This window comes from Babesia microti, chromosome IV (assembly GCF_000691945.2).
Source record: "Babesia microti strain RI chromosome IV, complete genome".
Classification (NCBI taxonomy): Eukaryota; Apicomplexa; class Aconoidasida; order Piroplasmida; family Babesiidae; genus Babesia; species Babesia microti.
Genome location: NC_034969.1, coordinates 1,660,824 through 1,677,450, shown reverse-complemented (window position 1 = coordinate 1,677,450; position 16,627 = coordinate 1,660,824). Strand labels below are relative to the sequence as shown.

The following is a 16,627-nucleotide window of genomic DNA, read 5'->3' as shown; positions in this document are numbered from 1 at the left end:
GATTTATAATGGCTCTTAATTTTCAATTTCAAGATTCATTACTAATAATGCAGATGATAAACTATTTCGAAATAATTTTTTGTTTTTCACTTTATTTGCCATTTAGTTTAGCAGCTAAGGATAAAAAGCCTGCAAATGCAAGTGTAGATGCTAATTCTGATGATAATGTTGCTGCCAATTTCACTTTGCTGGATGCAATAGATGATGCAGAGGAGGTCCCCCAGGAACATTTGGCGAAAACTGATCAGGGCGTTTTATGTAAAGTAGTAGCTAAAAGGCCATATAGTAGATCTCCAGAGGTCTTTTTAAAAAACATTAAAACGCCATACAACTCAGCGTTGGTTGGATATGATACACATCGCTTTGGTAGAAGAAGTGACAAGGGGAGTTTATATGGTTGGTCGGGAGGAAGATCACCTGATGCGGATGGAAATTCATCATTCACATTTGACTTAGATTATGCAACGATTCTGCCACAGTCAGGAACACCATTATCCTATTGTGCTCTAATATTCACACCTCCAATCGCACCAAAATTTGATATATCAAAGGTATTTGGGAAACCAGCATTAGCATTATCAAGATATATAGGTTCGCAGCTACATTTTTCAAAAGCGCTTAGGAAAAGAGGAAAACTCATTACCACATGTTGTTTTACAGCATTTCCTATGGTTGCTTACTGATGGGGTGTACTAATGGATTACATTAAAGCTGAGGTTATAGGCAAGTATAATGACCTTAAAGATACCCTTAAGCAATGGCGAAGACTTGTTGAACAAACTTTAGTCTTATCTTGTGTAATTTTAACTGCTTTAATGGTATGGAAATTTGCAATATATGCCACGGGTATGAGTTATTAGACATAGGGACTGATTCACCAGTAGTTGTAGTTCTTAGTGGTAGCATGGAGCCCGGGTTTGTTCGTGGAGATTTGCTTTTTCTTAAGAAAAACAACACTATCAATGCGGGAGATATTATTGTGTTCAAGGTAATTATTCACTCCCTTTATATAACATCTATGTATCACTTAAATATTTGTTTAAATGTATATTTAATAGTTCCTGTTTATTGATTCCATAATGTGCAATCTGATTTAGATTGATCAAAGGGAAATTCCCATTGTACATCGTGCGATGAATGTACATAAAGATATCAATGGACTCTACTCAATATTGACCAAGGGAGATAATAACAATGTTGATGATCGTAGTTTGTATAGGAATAGACAAAGATGGTTAAAGTGTTCTCATGTTTTGGGAACTACCTTATACAAATTGCCAAAATTGGGAATGTTGACTATTCTTCTAAATTCAAATCCGAAAATTAAACTTATAGCCATATGCCTAATCATCTTTGCCATCGCATCAACGAGCTAGTTGGAGATTATTTTTTCAATGATATTTTCATTAAAATCATTGTAGAATAATTATAACTTTTTTTAAAAAATGTTTATTACTACAAATGAATCTAGTTTACCAAAGATTGGCAAATTTAAATGGTTAATATTGGTAAATTATAAAAATTTAGCAATTATTTACAAAGTAGTCATTAAGAAATTAAAAATTTTATTATAGCGGCCCAGAAAACCCCCTAATTAACAATTGGACTTTATCGTCGTATTTATCCTTATTTATAGACTCCCATGGTTGATCGCAATAAGAAGCCCATGCGCGCTTAGCAGTTTCCGATTTAAATGTCACCTCCCCGTGGCATTTTCTAACCTCACTCCCAGGGTTACACCAAATCTAATTTTTCCATAAATTACCTCATCGCCCCTATTTACTTCCATCCACCCTTCAGGACACGGTTTATTCCAATTTAGATTATGTTGTTGATCACTAGTATCTACAGATGCAGAGTCCTCATTTGCACAATAGATTTGACACTTAACACAAAAGTCTTTCTTCATTTCTGATAAAATATTTAATACCTGGTGTGTAATAGGTGAATTTATTTTTAGAGTTACATGGGCCTTTGTAATTCTTAGGCGGCATACAATAGCCAGAATAAATTTCCCAATTTATAGGACATTCAGTGAAAGTTTCAAATTTTCCATCCTAAATAATATGCTGTTTTACGTTGCAAGGCCAGTATGCTTTACACGATTTCTAAATATTGTGCCACTTACACTCCATTCAATTTTATCTCCTTCAGAAAATGTCGAAAAATCAATATTTACCAGACAGGGCCCTTAATAAACTATTCAAAAACCTTGATAAACTCCGTAAACTAGATTAATTATTAAAAACCTGGTATACAATGTGAGACTCCATCAAATTTAAATCCGTATGGGCACAGAGACAACTAAATAAACACATTAGTTACATTATAGCCACTTTTACAAGTCGTTATCCAATCTTCCTTTTGCACTTGTTTACTATCCTTTCTCGACTCACTACAACTTTTCCAATGAACCTAAATAAACGCCCATTTACATCACAAGAGGAAGCCCAATCAATTTTAGCTTCATCGGTGAATGATGAGAAGTCCATTAATTTATCACAGAATCCATTATAATCAATAGGTGCTCTACACATTCCCGTGGAATTAATAAATTCCCAATTATCTGGACACACACTGATACCATCTGTACAGTATTCCAATTCATCCTTCAATATTTCCCCCTCTAATTTATCAAAAATTTGTCTGGGTATCTTATCAGAGGAATGAAAGAGGCCTGAGATTCTAAATCACATTATATTTACATTGGATTATCATCTACATCAAGGATAAATGGTTCGGAAGCATCTTTACTTTTGACACATCCAGCTACCAATATTAGGGTGTGTATAATGTTAATTGCGATGATAAACAATTTTGTTTGTTTAATTGCAAAATGTGCAACATTATTTATATATGTGTTAATTGAAAGGGGAAGGCTCATGTTGTTTACCCCATTATAATGTATTACTAGTGGATGTCCATGTGATTTATAAAGGTCCGTTAGAATCTAAATTGTATAATTTCAAAAATGTATCGTATATCTAGGATCTTGAGGACAATTCCGGAATATAAAAGAACAAAATACAATCCAAATGTTGTTAATGAAGCTGTTAATCCGAAACCTGGATGGAGACTGCCTTCAGTAGGGATTTATGCCGCTTTGGCTGGGTTTATGCTAACCATTCCAGTTGTAAGCACATATCTCCATGATCCAAATGAAAGGGCTCCCAAATATGACCAGTAGCAATTTTAAACTTGTTATTGATGCTAATAATATACACATATCATTTTACATGTAATTTTATCATGAAAATCAACTATCAATAGTTTTGAGATGCAAAATATGTATTAAATTAATATTATATATATATATATGCTTGATCGCTGTGCTAAATTAAAATTAAAAAATGAGTGTCAGCTTGGTTTAAAGCGGAGACCAATATGAACATTCGATGGTACATCATTTTGTTGTGATAATAAAGGATAAGAAATACAACATTCAAGCCAAACCCCTGTTCCAACGTTCATGGATACTCCGGCACCAACTGAAGCTCTTAAATCGTTTGCGGCTTGGGAGTAAATATTCGATAAATCCGATCCTTTAAGGGATGATAGAGTGCCAAGATTAGTGCACAACATGGGCCTAGATATATGTTTTAGGTACTGGAAAAAGGGGACTTTTTTGTTCAAAAAATACATTGTTATTTGGACGTTACTGTAGTAATCGCCGCCCAAATAATCATAACAGGGTTTCCACTGTCCATCATCATTTCTAAACCCTAAATAAGCCAAGCCACATCAATTAGATGTTAGACACGAGTTATATATTGAGATTTATAGGTTTTAAAATTGATGTTAAACTAAAAAGACCACATCAGCTTTTCAAGGCATAATCAAGTCTTTAAAGCTTCATACCTGTATCAAAAGGACCAATTAATTTAGAAAACCCGCGAAATAAACGACTGCTGCCTGATGTACCACTAAAATAGAACCGATCCAGCAAATGACTTTTCTTGTGGTATACGGGTAAATGATTCAAATAACCAACACTTGCCATTAGATTGAAAACCATAAAATCATTTAACTTTTTGGCGTAAAGAGCTTCTGCTTCGAATTTGGCAAATCTTGAATCTCCCCCTGCAATTCCAAATTCCTGGGTAAAACTGAATTATTACCAATGAGCAACTGGTTGCATTTCCGGATATCGGTACTTGATCCGTCTCAATTTCATCTCTGTGAAATTTGTATTTCACAGAATTTTTTATAGATCTACCGCAACTAGATAAAATGCTGAATCATTACGATTAATTACCTTTCTGATGCTCTTCTCTTATCGTTATACAGAGGTACTAGGTCCCTAATTGAAGTCCCCCAGCTAAAGCAATGTCTTGATTTTGAATCTCTTAGTGATAGATTTAGACCTTAATGATATTAGATACAATAAATGCATAAATCTCTGTGATGCGTAGGAATTAGATGGCATTTAACGGTTACATACCCTTTATATCAGCAAAGAAGGATGATTGATATGAGTTATCTTGCATGGTCTTGAACAACTGTAGTGATCCATAAATATTGAATCCGAAAGGTTGAGGAATGTTTAAAATACACTAAATTAACACCAATTTACATCCAATTGGTTACTACTTGTCCCTGAAATATTGGCATTTAATTCCAAATTATTAATATATCCCATGAATCCAGGTATTGTAGCCTTTGCTTCCTACATATATTTATGATTTACGAAACCAGCATTGCTCCTAGAATCTACATTTGCGCCAAAACTGCAATTTGGTCGTTGTTCTTTAACACTAATTTCCACTTTCACGTCACCTGGATTGGCACCCCGTTTTATATCGGCAAAAGCATAGGCTTCATGGCCATTTCGCTCGAAAGGTTGAAATATTCCCAATTGTGAAAGGACCTGTATTCAACAATTTGACTACTTGATTTGTGTGATTTATATTTTGTAACAGTTCGATAACATTTGTGGAAGATTTAATAAGTTCTACATGACGCCGAAAGTTAGACTGGGCTAGATCAAAGAAAAATTACAAATTCTATTTAGTCCTATAAATTCAACTAAGATATCCCCCAAAGGCTTGTTTTCATTCAAATTTACTATTGGGGGATCTGTCATCTAATTGATCTCACTGAGGTAGTCCGCTATGATGTCGGGAGTTAAAATTTCGAATTTTTTGCTTTTTCCAACAATCCCGATTTCTATATTTTTGTTAGTTAATTCTCCTTCAAAGCAATCCTTTAGTGTCAAAATTGCAATGTGTATAGCATCCTCTAATTCTAAATCGTTGCTATGCCTCCTTTCCAAAAAAGACTTATTACTTTGCATTCTACTCCCGATTGCAGCTGCTTTCCACGGAAAATATGCACCTGAAGGATCAATTTGAAATAGCTGCGGCCCATTCTCATCATAACTAAATTAAATATACACATACGACGCAACTAAAAGTGATATACCAAAAGGTCTAACTCCCCCAGAATGGGTGTATTCTTGCATAACAGACGCAACCTTTTTAACCAATTGCGCCCCGGGAATATTTTCTCCATATTGTAACTTATGTTTTATAGCCTAATTGATATTAATAATACCTCCTTCCTGCCCTTCTTAACTACTATACGGAAGTCTGCAGGCATACCCGCAGCTACAACTCCGATATTTTCTGTAAAATGTTCAATTTTGTTGAATGAATTATCATCTATCAATGTCGATGACATCTTCTTTTCTGCAGCTATAACAACACCGTCTTTCGCTTTAATTCCAATTGTGGGTGACCCTTTAGCCACACCATTCAGCGCATATTCTATTTGAACTAATTTTCCAGATGGACTAAATGTCGTTAGTGAAAAATTATATTCGTTTTCACCAGGCATTTTATCTAAACCTATAGCAAAACATATACCAACCCAACACCGGTTTGTTATTACTTGTTTTAGGGGGTACCGTCTCATCAGTAATCATTTGAAGATTCTAATAAGTCTGTCGAGCTCCGTAAAATTTTCACTTTTAAAATTCTGATTGATATTATATTACCATAATTCCAGGCACGCTTTCATGTACACACATTACCCAGGTGTTTTTACCTTTGCTGCCACAGTTTCTATCACCTCTATTACACTAAATCTTAGTCGCAATATACCATTTGTTATTTAAAAATATTTAAATAACAAATACAAACAATCCCAATTCAATCTACATACTCTAGATACTGAATTCTCCCCCTTAACGTGTCTAATAGACTCAGTATATCCTAATGCTATAATGTAATTATCAGGGCAATTTACCTAGGTTACAAACAAATACCTCTTGATCATTATATGCTATTGATGTGATTAATTCATTAGGCTCTTTAGAACATAATATGAACGTAAATGAAGATTCAGCTTCACCCTTTCCCATGCATCCATCTCTAAGTTACAAAATTAATACCTTCCCGATTCACATTGTTCGAATTCCATTTTATCATCAACAATTTGCAACGAAAACCCAGCTACTACCTCTTCATTATCCTTACAATGGGAAAATGGGTATTTTCCATGTTGTATTATCATGCTCATTCCACTTAACTTATGAATTAGAACCGTTATTACCAGTTTGTTTAGGGAGTTAAATACACCCATTGACATATTGCCTACTTTGTTAGGAGGTCCAAGCAGTTCGTAATAGTATTTAATTGCATTTCTGTAAGGCTTTAGAAGTTTTTTAAAAGCTTTTTCATCGGAGATTGCAAATATTTCCTCCAATCCACAATGGATTGGCATTGGGTTTTCATACACAGATTTTGCCCAGTTTGAATATTCTCCTTTCATATTTGCAGAATTTCCCAAGAATAATTTACCTTTAGGTACACCGCCAATAGACCATTGATCAAAAATGGATTTTTTTGTCGAAACCAAATTCTTATAATTACTTTTATTTGCGGACTTAGAGTCACCATTCTCTAAATTTTTACCGACAATTTTATCTGTCATATCGGAATACAATTCCATATTTAACATTTGTCCGCCTTAATATTTTATTTCTCACCAACTAAAATTGAAGTTATTATGTGAGTTCCAAACTTTTTAAAAAAATTAATCCAAGGCTTTACAACTTTAGAACATCTAAAATCTTCAGATTTTTCTATAAAAAGTTTTACCGGACATGTATTGTATATTTCATGTCTATCAAAATTTTCTGGTAGCGTCTTAACGGCACTATTAAATTCCTTAGTATAATTCCTAAATTAGTTTCAATTTACCATTCATTTGGAGTAATAATTCCTGCTTCATAAATTGAACAGATTAATTTATCAACATTTGTATGAATATTCCCCTTTAAAGTTTTCTTCAATGTATTATTTTTTATTGCGACTTGTATTACTTTTTTATTCATCAAATCACCCGCATCATGCGTATCATTCAAATGTAACGATTCAGTTGTTTTCATAAAGGATGGCTAAATAAATTTTATATTACTATGGCCCGTTGCTCGCATGAAGTAGATTTCCTAATCCACATCCCATTGACATTACATTTATCACTGAAAAATGAGTCTATTTTAAAAGATGTTGATAAATATTTATTATAATCCCACTTCTTAATGGGAATTGATATGATTGGTAATTTATACCCTATGTCAGAATGTGAATCTGAATTTCCCAGAGGATCTCCAATTACCGCGTCATATCCCATTCCTAAAAATTCTAAGTTAATTCCAAACACCTAAAGAGGGGATAGACATGCTGCAAATCTCTCTCATGTATTGTAAAACATTATTTCTATTATCTATTGATTCAGCATGCTTATCACTGATAGCTAATTTCCTATTTCTATATTTGATGCCGGATGTGTGATGGGAATATGTGAGTATTAGTAATATATTAATAAAAAACATTGGAAAATGCGTTGTTAGACTCGGATTAACAAGTACACATTGGTAATCCAACTACATTATATTAACAGTTCTGCAAATTTATAGCCACTCGTTAGGAATGGATGAGACATATAGAAATTCCACAAGTTAAATTAAAATTTTAATTCAATGTAAATTCTTGCATGTGCTTTTTGTATTTAAGAATGATTGTATAACACAATTCAAGTATTACATCATGGTCAGTGCGCATCCACTCCCCATTCATGAAGTATCCTTTCTTAGCTAATGAAATATCCCGTTTGAAATCAGCCTCGGACGCTGAAAGGGTAATTAAAAAGTTTGTTTGTGTAATCCCTAGGTTAAGTGGCTCCATGATCGCATGCTGTATCAATATTTTAAGTAAAAGGAGTGACATAGTATCGCATGATTACCTCAGAAAGATAACCAATAAACTAATAACTTATGATAAGGATGACAAACGACCATTTTTACTAAAATGCTTGGACGTTAGAGATGTATGCACAATTTTGAATTCCTTTTCCAACCTAAATTATAACAATGAAAGTTTTTTAAACGCAGCTTCGGATAGATTAAATAGTTGTCTAGATTCAATTACGGCTAGGGAATCAAGTAATGCAATTTTTTCACTAACAAAGCTCAATCCATCATCAAAATTATTTTTAAACAAGCCTATAAAACAATTTGTAAACACAAGGGATCTCACTGAACAAGACACGTCTATGCTCATTACAGCATTATGTAACAGGAAGAATAATAGGAAAAGGGATGTTAATTTGTTGATTAAGGCGGCTGACTCTCAAAAGGATCATTTCTCAGATCAATCATTGTCAAACATTGTAAATTCTATCTCCAAGTTGGCGTGTAATTCATCGGATAGGGATAAATATATAACATTTTTGAACAGATTAATCCCAATTATATCAGCTCGATTAGATAATGGAGGTATTACTGTACAGGGTATTTCCAATATTGCAAATGGGTATGGTAAATTGGGAATTAAAAATGAAGGATTGTACTATCGAATTGGTTGCAATTTGGTTAATAGAATATTAGAATTTACTCCTAGAGGTATAATTAATGTTTTAAATGCTTACGCTAAAATTGACTATCCCCACAAAAACAGTTTTGTTGTATCTGCCAAATATCTTATAGACAAATTGGACGATTTTACACCTCAGTGCTATGGCAACGTATTAGCCGCATTTGCAAAATTCAATCACAACTTCAAAGATCAAAATATAACAAAATTTTATAAAGCTTGTTCGGTCAAATTATGTTATGTTAATGATTTCTCCAATTACATCCCGCAAAATTATTGCAACATATTGAATGGGTTGGCAAAAGTTGGCGTTGTAGATGATAAATTATTCACCAACTTCTCAATCCAATTGGAGAATTGCGATTGTAAATTCGCTGCGACGGATGTTTCCGTGTTGATAAAGGCATATTCAAAGTCCTCCGTATTGAGGAAGGGATTTTTAGCTAAATTTTGCACCCTGGCCCAACAGATGTCAAAGGAAATGTCACCCATGGAATTGTCATCATCTATCAATTCCCTAGACAAAATATACAGAGTGGACTTATCTAGTCCCAATTCTAACTTTAGTCCATGTGACATTGTAGAAATGAAAAACAATGTAAAAAATACATTGAAAAGTTTGTTAATGACTGTGAAGAATAAGGCTGATGAAAATGTACAATTTCGGGCTTTGGATATTAAATTAATTAGGAAATGCATAGAAAGGTTGAAACTTGGAGATAATGAATCTAACATATCACAGTCGCAAGTTGACTAGAAATAGTTAACTAAAAATTAAGGCAATATGCCCCTAATTGTACAGTAGCTGAAAAATTTATCTTACAAAACCCCATTTTACAATGAATTATGCAATAAATTGCAAATTTCAGGCGTTACGATAGTAGATTTTTTATCCTTCCCGAGTTTATAAAGTAATTTGCCAGACTCAGATTGAATAGAAAACATCCCCTCATCATTTCCTATTGTTTCCACTTTAATTCCTAAGTGAAACTAATTCATACCCTTAAATTCCTTTTCAATATCCTCCTTTAATTGGTGAACAATAGTGGCGTGATCCCACGAATAATTGATGAATATAGTTCGGTTGTATTTTATAGGCAGGGGTTGGTAGTTGGTAGTGATCACTGGATGTTGATATCTTCTAAATTTAAAGTATGGAGGTTTCCTAGCGAAGCGTCTAAATCCATATTCGTTTAAATTAAATTTGGGAGGATTATAAATACGAGCTCCACCAGGTCTACATTAAATATACTTTACAATTTTGGCTTCATAAAATTACGCCATTGGAAAAATGACTCTATTTTCATAGTAACTATTTATATTGCCTATTTGAAAAAAAGTTAACACATGTTAACACAAATATTGTTGAGTATGTATGACACCACATGTTTAGCAAATTTCATGGGTGTGGTAAATATTTGAATCCCAGTCGCAATTTGAATGTTCAACAGAAAAGAATTTTTAAATGTATTAAAAAATTGAAATACACAAATACAAAGCCTAAGGCGATAGAATATTTTACAAAACTTGAAATCGCAACATTGTTTTTTCAGCCCATGGCAGTGATTTTACTTTATTTCGGTTTATCTTGGAAATTACTTCAGTACACCTGCGATATATCCAGTGTAAGCTACTGTTGATTCAGCTATCCGAGCTTTCAAATTCACTTCTTTGGCTAATAAACAAGGGGGTTCCCCCAAAACGATATATTAGGGATAACTGACTTAACTATCTCAAAACCTTGTATAAATTTTGCATTAGCCACAACTTCTACAATTGTGTAAAATTATATTGCGTAAAGTTGTTTTATCTACTACTGGTCGAGGCTGATATCACGTATTTAAATCTATCGATAAGTTCAGCAAATCTTTTGTCCATAGAAAACCTACTAACAGCCTCCATCATCAATCCAATCTCTTCTCTCATTGAAAATTGGGGACAATGGGCAAGTTCAATTACCAATCTCAATGAATTTCCAAATAGAAGCGGATCATCACATTGCAGTAATTTGGCGACTATGGGGAATACCTTTTCACCAATAATGTACTTGTTGTAAAAGTTGCAACTGGCCAATTGATATAATGCAAAGACTACTTGGGGGCTAGTGTTACCGCCAAGCATCAAATTAGAAATCTTTTCGGCGCAATCCGCGAATAAATGGTTCTTAGCAAAATTGTAATTGCAAACTTGTCCAATAATAGCGGAGGCATCCGACAAATTACACACATTTTCTTGGCTGGAAAATAGATCGGATACAACTTTACAGGCTCCTGTACTGATGAAAGCCTTGATATGATCGGGATTTTTTGTGAGGTTTATCATCAATTTAAGCGCTGCTTCCACGACCATAGAGTCCTAAATAAATAATTGCGTACATGATTGATTAAAATTCTGGGTAAAATTTCTGCAATCCCATGCCTTATAAACTCCTCCTTAAACTCATCGTTTGTACATGTGGAATTAGTTGCTAATATTAGTAGATGTAAAGTCAATTTCCTAGATATATCTTTACCAAGCAATTTAGTTATGGAAGATACAATTGGCAATAACGAGTTATCGAATGAATTATAGGTTTGTAGGAATCTTGAAACAATTATCAATTTCATATCAAGATCGCATACGAGCATAAATGCTGACAATAGCTCCACGAAGGCTTCAGTACTGAGTGATTGCCTTGCTTACGATGGCATCTTTGAAAAAATATATCCTGAATCTAACAAACAGTAGAAAGGATAAGAATTTATTGTTAATGATAGCATCTCCGCTTGTAGTTGGCACTTTACATGCCAAAGATCGGATAGAGTACATATTTCAAAAATTTTGTTAAGGGTACTCTGTGAGTAATCGCTTGAGAGATTCCTATCAATTGCATGGCAAAAATAGTGAAGGATTCCCTCAATTGACTAAATTAGATTATATTAAAATTTCAATTTAAAAATGATTTTTATTTCTTTAAATAAGACATACCTTCTGATTCAGGTTTGTATTGCTAGCGATAATCTTGCCAATAACTCCGACGCCAAACTTATCACCTAGATAATTAACGATACGATAAGGACAAATAATCAGCACAATAATTGGAGGTTTCCAACTTCAAGACAGAATAGCCATACCCTTATCAATTGTATGCGCCAAATGTGATGCCAATGACTTGTTAAAGATCCTTAACCTCCTCATTGTGGCATCTTTGCCATCAACATTTTGGTTAGATAGCCCAGGGACACTCAATTTTATGATGTTAACGAATTCTGAACATTCTCTAACCATGTTACTTTTGCAAGTAGTAATCTCAACGTCAAATGCAGATCCGCCTACACTAGTTGGCAACTTACCTTTTATTAGTAAATCAATTAGAGAAGAGGAGAAATCATTTATAAGAGAGTGATATGTAACCTAAATGTGAATATTTAATAGTGTTGTTTGCGAGAATGTACAAATACCTTCAAGGATAGTAATCTAGAGATTCTGCTGTAAAAGCTATAATCGTAGAGTAACAAGTCCATGTTGGCTTGGATTACGTCGGTAAAAAAGACATGCCGTTTGTTGGAGGCGATTGAATCTGGAGGATAGGTGGTACGATTAAAAAACGAATTGGCATTTTTAATAATGCTTTCTGAAGTGAACTCAAAAATTATATCTTGGTAAGAATCCAGCAGCGGTGGGATGTACAATCGTCTCAAATGATAATAGGCCCAGAGGGATGTATGAGTTCTGGCATAAATGTAGTATCCAGTCCAGCAGGAAGTATCGTCGTTCAAATTCATCTTTTTGTCAAAAATACCACGATCTAAAACCGTGACATTGATATATCTAGCCCTAAATCCCTCTAGAGCAGATATTATGTATAATTCCAAATTCGATAGATCGTAAATAGAATATTTGCCGATTGGTTTAGGGTTCATTATCTGTAATTTCATACTACCGAATTCCGATTTCATGTTTAAGATTTTACCATGCATAAATGTCACGTCTGGGTCTGGTTAAACTTACCTTGGAAATTATCCGGCACGTAAAAATAGTAACCACAAAATGTAATTTTTTTGGTATTAGGAAAAAGTAGAGCGTATTTTGAATCTTCATGCTTCGAATATTCATCCTCTTTGGCATCTTCTTTTACCTCAAACACAGGTAGATTTGTCTAGGTCAGTCGTTATTGGTGATATTCATATCAATGGGTTTCAACCTTACATTTTTGAAATAGAGTAATGACCTAGTTTTATATGCTGCTAAAAGCGAATTTAGTAACGATTTTCTATCGTTAACTACGATTGTCCATGTTGTTATCTAATTCAAATAGTCTAGTTACTTTAGTGCCGAATTTAATAACCAGTGTGTCAAAATCTTTGAGATGCAGACTCTGCAAATCATCGAAACTGATTTTATCAAAAGTCAACTCCAATTCCTTGGTCAGAAAATAGATTGCTAAATAAACTTGCCGGCACCTTCCCTCCCTATAACAATGTAAGATGATTTGGTGGAGGCGAGCGTTGTAAGTTTGACCAAATCGACATATTGTACAGAATCCTCCACCAAAGAACCCAAAGCGACACAAAATGGGTGCATGGGAGCTGCTAATGGGTTATTTTGCCCAATTATAATTTAACATATCAGCACCAGAACAAGTATTATGGTTAATGTATCACCATAAAACACCAGGATTTTTACGTTTTTTTCAAAAAATTAACAGAACAATTAATAATAAATACCCAACACACCGACTCAACTCATGGTAATACTTGTTTATACGATTAAACAATTACGCTAGTTCATTGGGTCATTTCCTGATACTGGTAAAATTCCATAGAAAACTCGCCCTGTCCCTAATTGATTAGTCAATCTATTGGTATAAAAATTATATAAATTACACACCTGTGTAGCAGACCTCAAATCGGTTATAAATCCGAACATATCCTTCAAAGCAACATTTGCGTGAATAGCAATAGTTTCGCCATTCCTAACGGTATTGGTAATAACCCCCTTCTTTCTTGTCAACAATGAAATCGTTGCACTTTGAAACTCCGCGGGCACCAATGCTTCTACGTTCATTATTGGTTCCAGAATCACAGGGTCGCCCTTTAGATAAAAATTCCTTTAATTATTATTAAACTTACTTAAAAGCGCCAATTGCTGCCTGCTTAAATGAGTATTCAGACGAATCCACTTCGTGGCTGGCACCGTCGCTTACTACGAACCTAGTGTTCACCAGGGGTTTTTCGCATAAAAGTCCCTTTTTAGCACATTCCATGAACCCCTTTTGTATGGCCGGAACATAATTTGGCGGCACATCATTCCCAATCTGCATCAATAACAACAGTTTACAAGTAGTGACTTAAATTGAACATCCATAAAATCATTTGGATCATCCTCAATTGGTTCAAAGTAGCCAATTATCTTGGCATATTGACCAGCGCCTCCTGATTGTATCTTATGTGTGTAATTGTAATCGACTCGTTTGGTTATTGCTTCTCTGTGTCAGTATTATTTTCCATGCAATAAATAATTGTACATTTACAAATGACAATTATTTAAATTTTAGTGCGGTTGTTACCTAAAATTGACCTGAGGCCGCCCGGTCTTGAGCTCAATTCCATACTCTCTCCTCATTCTTTCAATGTAGATAGATAAATGCAGTTCTCCCATTCCGGAAATTATTGTCTCCTTAGATTCTGGATCTGTGTGCACTCGAAACGTTGGATCCTCTTTCTGAAATCTGTTTATTGCCTTGCTAAATTTGTCGAGATCCTATGTAAGCTTTTAAAACAAATCAATCATGTGAATGGATGGTTTATTCACCTGGAAATTTGGAGTCTTAATAGAGAATGAAACAACTAGTTCGGGAATATGCATTGAACCGAGTGAACATTTAACCCTCCCATCAGTTAGAGTCATGCCGCTGTTGCAAAACAATCCACTAACAGCAACAATATCCCCGGATGCAGCATTTTCTTCATTAATTACTTCATTGGAGTGCATTTTGTACAGCTTTTTAACAGATTGCCTTTTACCCATACCATCATTAATCAACAATGACATTCCTTGCCTCAATTGTCCTTGATAGACCCTGATAAAGGTTAATTGACCCATGTTCGATACAGATTCTAATACCTTGAAAGCATAGCCCACAAATGGCAACCTATCACTGCATTGCAATTGTATTTCCGACCCATCTTCTATGAAGGCCTTTTGGGGTATTTCTAACGGACTAGGCAAATATCGGCATACAGCGTCCAATAAGGGTTGTACGCCAATATTGCCTTTGGCCGAACCCATTAAAACCGGCGATATCTTGCGATCAATAGTACACTTTCTTAGTACCTTGTATAGCAAATGGATCGGTATCTCTTTGTTGTCTAGGTACAAATTGGCTATATCATCATCCAGATCTGCCAAAGATAATATAAGATTATTGCGATGTTCAATCACTTGCTCCTTTAAATCATAGGGAACATCAATTACCTGAACTTGTTCACCCCAATTACCCTTAAAAGTGTAAGCACGTTGGGTAATTAAATCCACAACACCGCAAAACTTAGACTCCAATCCAATTGGTATTTGCAGTAAAACAGCATTGATACCAAGCCTTTTTTTGACTGCTTCAATGGATCTCAGGGGATCCGCACCGTCTCGATCCAATTTGTTGATAAAAATCAACCTAGGTACCTCATATCTCTTCATTTGTCGATCCACGGTGAGCGTTTGGCTTTGCACTCCTGAAACGGCACAAACCAACATTATAGCACCGTCCAAAACTTTCAAAGCTCTTTCTACTTCTACCGTAAAATCCACATGTCCCGGAGTATCTATTATGTTTATATTGTATCCTGTATCAGTCACACTATTTTTATTTACTAATATTGAACATACGCGTCGGCTTACCAGCTGGCTCTCCGTCAGTTAAATCTTTATCTTTGATTGGAGTTTCATCGTTGAGCTTCCAGCTACAAAAAGTAGCGGCTGATTGAATGGTAATACCACGTTCCCTCTCCAATTCCATGGAATCCATCTTGGCTCCTACGCCATCTGAACCCCGCACTTCGTGAATCTGTTTGATTTTCCCCGTGTAAAAGAGGATTCTCTCCGTTAAAGTGGTTTTACCACAGTCAATATGGGCGGATATGCCTATGTTTCTTAAATTGCCCGTGCTAAAATAACGTAGACACCGGAAAACCAATAGGGAAGCATGGCAATTGTGTTGTCTAGCACAAAAAAAAGATATTTTAAATGCGGTAGACCGTTTCACATAATTTATTACACACATTCACCCTGACCTGACCATAGGGCATCTAATGTTAACCCATACACCAGACTACATCACTTGGCATGCATACAAAAGAATAGAGCTATAGCTATGTTATTTATATATATTATTTAATGCCTTTTCATGACATATTTGTGCCCTTTTAAAACATATTTGTTCAATGCATGGCATAATCACACCTTCCAATTTATGACTTTGTGGAATGTCTCTAGTATTAAGACCAACTAGAGGTTCTTTAATATAGTCGTAAGGTATACCCTAGCTATGGGTTAGCTAGGGTATACCTTACATGTAGATTGGACTAGGGCGGATTGAGTATCTTAGACGCAGTGTACCCTATGTCCTATGTCGGCATAGGCGGGGCAAACCTGTGTGGGTGTAGTAAAAACAGATAGCAATTGCTATCAGCAATTGCATTAGCGTTATAAATATATAGACAAATAAATATCAGTGTGAATAATTATTCATCGGTATGTAATGTTATGGTCATTTT

The 16,627-nt window shown here is 34.7% G+C and overlaps 12 protein-coding genes across 12 annotated transcripts; 5 read left to right on the top strand and 7 right to left on the bottom strand.

The window, feature by feature from the left end:
• Positions 1-8: 8 nt before the first annotated feature.
• Positions 9-683, top strand: BmR1_04g09585 (hypothetical protein; the record flags this gene model as incomplete). Its single annotated transcript, XM_012795040.1, has 1 exon — positions 9-683. The coding sequence occupies one exon, from the start codon at positions 9-11 to the stop codon at positions 681-683; it is 675 nt and encodes a 224-aa protein (XP_012650494.1).
• Positions 684-695: 12 nt separating this feature from the next.
• BmR1_04g09580 (signal peptidase, endoplasmic reticulum-type) lies at positions 696-1,376 on the top strand (the record flags this gene model as incomplete). The annotated part of the gene is made up of 3 exons (XM_012795039.1): positions 696-846; positions 867-988; positions 1,098-1,376. The coding sequence occupies 3 exons, from the start codon at positions 696-698 to the stop codon at positions 1,374-1,376; spliced, it is 552 nt and encodes a 183-aa protein (XP_012650493.1).
• Positions 1,569-2,884, bottom strand: BmR1_04g09575 (Plasmodium falciparum domain of unknown function (CPW_WPC); the record flags this gene model as incomplete). The annotated part of the gene is given in 10 exon segments (XM_021482801.1): positions 1,569-1,745; positions 1,766-1,911; positions 1,931-2,057; positions 2,079-2,108; positions 2,129-2,190; positions 2,212-2,229; positions 2,250-2,304; positions 2,326-2,415; positions 2,436-2,685; positions 2,706-2,884. 10 exon segments carry the CDS (start codon positions 2,882-2,884, stop codon positions 1,569-1,571), a joined length of 1,134 nt encoding a protein of 377 aa, XP_021337957.1.
• BmR1_04g09570 (hypothetical protein) lies at positions 2,972-3,187 on the top strand (the record flags this gene model as incomplete). The annotated part of the gene is made up of 1 exon (XM_012795037.1): positions 2,972-3,187. One exon carries the CDS (start codon positions 2,972-2,974, stop codon positions 3,185-3,187), a length of 216 nt encoding a protein of 71 aa, XP_012650491.1.
• On the bottom strand, positions 3,358-5,083 carry BmR1_04g09565 (Sorting and assembly machinery component 50 homolog A; the record flags this gene model as incomplete). The annotated part of the gene is made up of 10 exons (XM_021482800.1): positions 3,358-3,586; positions 3,608-3,722; positions 3,859-4,096; positions 4,119-4,233; positions 4,256-4,364; positions 4,442-4,553; positions 4,574-4,666; positions 4,688-4,867; positions 4,890-4,978; positions 4,999-5,083. The coding sequence occupies 10 exons, from the start codon at positions 5,081-5,083 to the stop codon at positions 3,358-3,360; spliced, it is 1,365 nt and encodes a 454-aa protein (XP_021337956.1).
• On the bottom strand, positions 5,084-5,913 carry BmR1_04g09560 (20S proteasome subunit alpha 2; the record flags this gene model as incomplete). Its single annotated transcript, XM_012795035.1, has 3 exons — positions 5,084-5,378; positions 5,400-5,533; positions 5,554-5,913. The coding sequence occupies 3 exons, from the start codon at positions 5,911-5,913 to the stop codon at positions 5,084-5,086; spliced, it is 789 nt and encodes a 262-aa protein (XP_012650489.1).
• A 6-nt stretch (positions 5,914-5,919) lies between these two features.
• Positions 5,920-7,635, bottom strand: BmR1_04g09550 (hypothetical protein; the record flags this gene model as incomplete). The annotated part of the gene is given in 8 exon segments (XM_021482799.1): positions 5,920-5,976; positions 5,996-6,079; positions 6,163-6,246; positions 6,266-6,371; positions 6,392-6,968; positions 6,989-7,182; positions 7,203-7,399; positions 7,420-7,635. The coding sequence occupies 8 exon segments, from the start codon at positions 7,633-7,635 to the stop codon at positions 5,920-5,922; spliced, it is 1,515 nt and encodes a 504-aa protein (XP_021337955.1).
• A 444-nt stretch (positions 7,636-8,079) lies between these two features.
• On the top strand, positions 8,080-9,633 carry BmR1_04g09545 (hypothetical protein; the record flags this gene model as incomplete). Its single annotated transcript, XM_012795033.1, has 1 exon — positions 8,080-9,633. The coding sequence occupies one exon, from the start codon at positions 8,080-8,082 to the stop codon at positions 9,631-9,633; it is 1,554 nt and encodes a 517-aa protein (XP_012650487.1).
• On the bottom strand, positions 9,711-10,183 carry BmR1_04g09540 (conserved Plasmodium protein, unknown function; the record flags this gene model as incomplete). Its single annotated transcript, XM_012795032.1, has 3 exons — positions 9,711-9,856; positions 9,878-10,113; positions 10,134-10,183. 3 exons carry the CDS (start codon positions 10,181-10,183, stop codon positions 9,711-9,713), a joined length of 432 nt encoding a protein of 143 aa, XP_012650486.1.
• Positions 10,262-10,599, top strand: BmR1_04g09535 (conserved Plasmodium protein, unknown function; the record flags this gene model as incomplete). The annotated part of the gene is made up of 2 exons (XM_012795031.1): positions 10,262-10,501; positions 10,522-10,599. The coding sequence occupies 2 exons, from the start codon at positions 10,262-10,264 to the stop codon at positions 10,597-10,599; spliced, it is 318 nt and encodes a 105-aa protein (XP_012650485.1).
• Positions 10,600-10,682: 83 nt separating this feature from the next.
• On the bottom strand, positions 10,683-13,439 carry BmR1_04g09530 (conserved Plasmodium protein, unknown function; the record flags this gene model as incomplete). Its single annotated transcript, XM_021482798.1, has 11 exons — positions 10,683-11,231; positions 11,252-11,537; positions 11,559-11,779; positions 11,844-11,908; positions 11,990-12,187; positions 12,209-12,269; positions 12,317-12,846; positions 12,867-13,014; positions 13,065-13,160; positions 13,183-13,298; positions 13,319-13,439. The coding sequence occupies 11 exons, from the start codon at positions 13,437-13,439 to the stop codon at positions 10,683-10,685; spliced, it is 2,391 nt and encodes a 796-aa protein (XP_021337954.1).
• BmR1_04g09525 (elongation factor EF-G) lies at positions 13,643-16,134 on the bottom strand (the record flags this gene model as incomplete). The annotated part of the gene is made up of 7 exons (XM_021482797.1): positions 13,643-13,696; positions 13,746-13,965; positions 13,988-14,172; positions 14,196-14,343; positions 14,425-14,618; positions 14,670-15,697; positions 15,753-16,134. 7 exons carry the CDS (start codon positions 16,132-16,134, stop codon positions 13,643-13,645), a joined length of 2,211 nt encoding a protein of 736 aa, XP_021337953.1.
• Between the last annotated feature and the right edge of the window lie 493 nt (positions 16,135-16,627).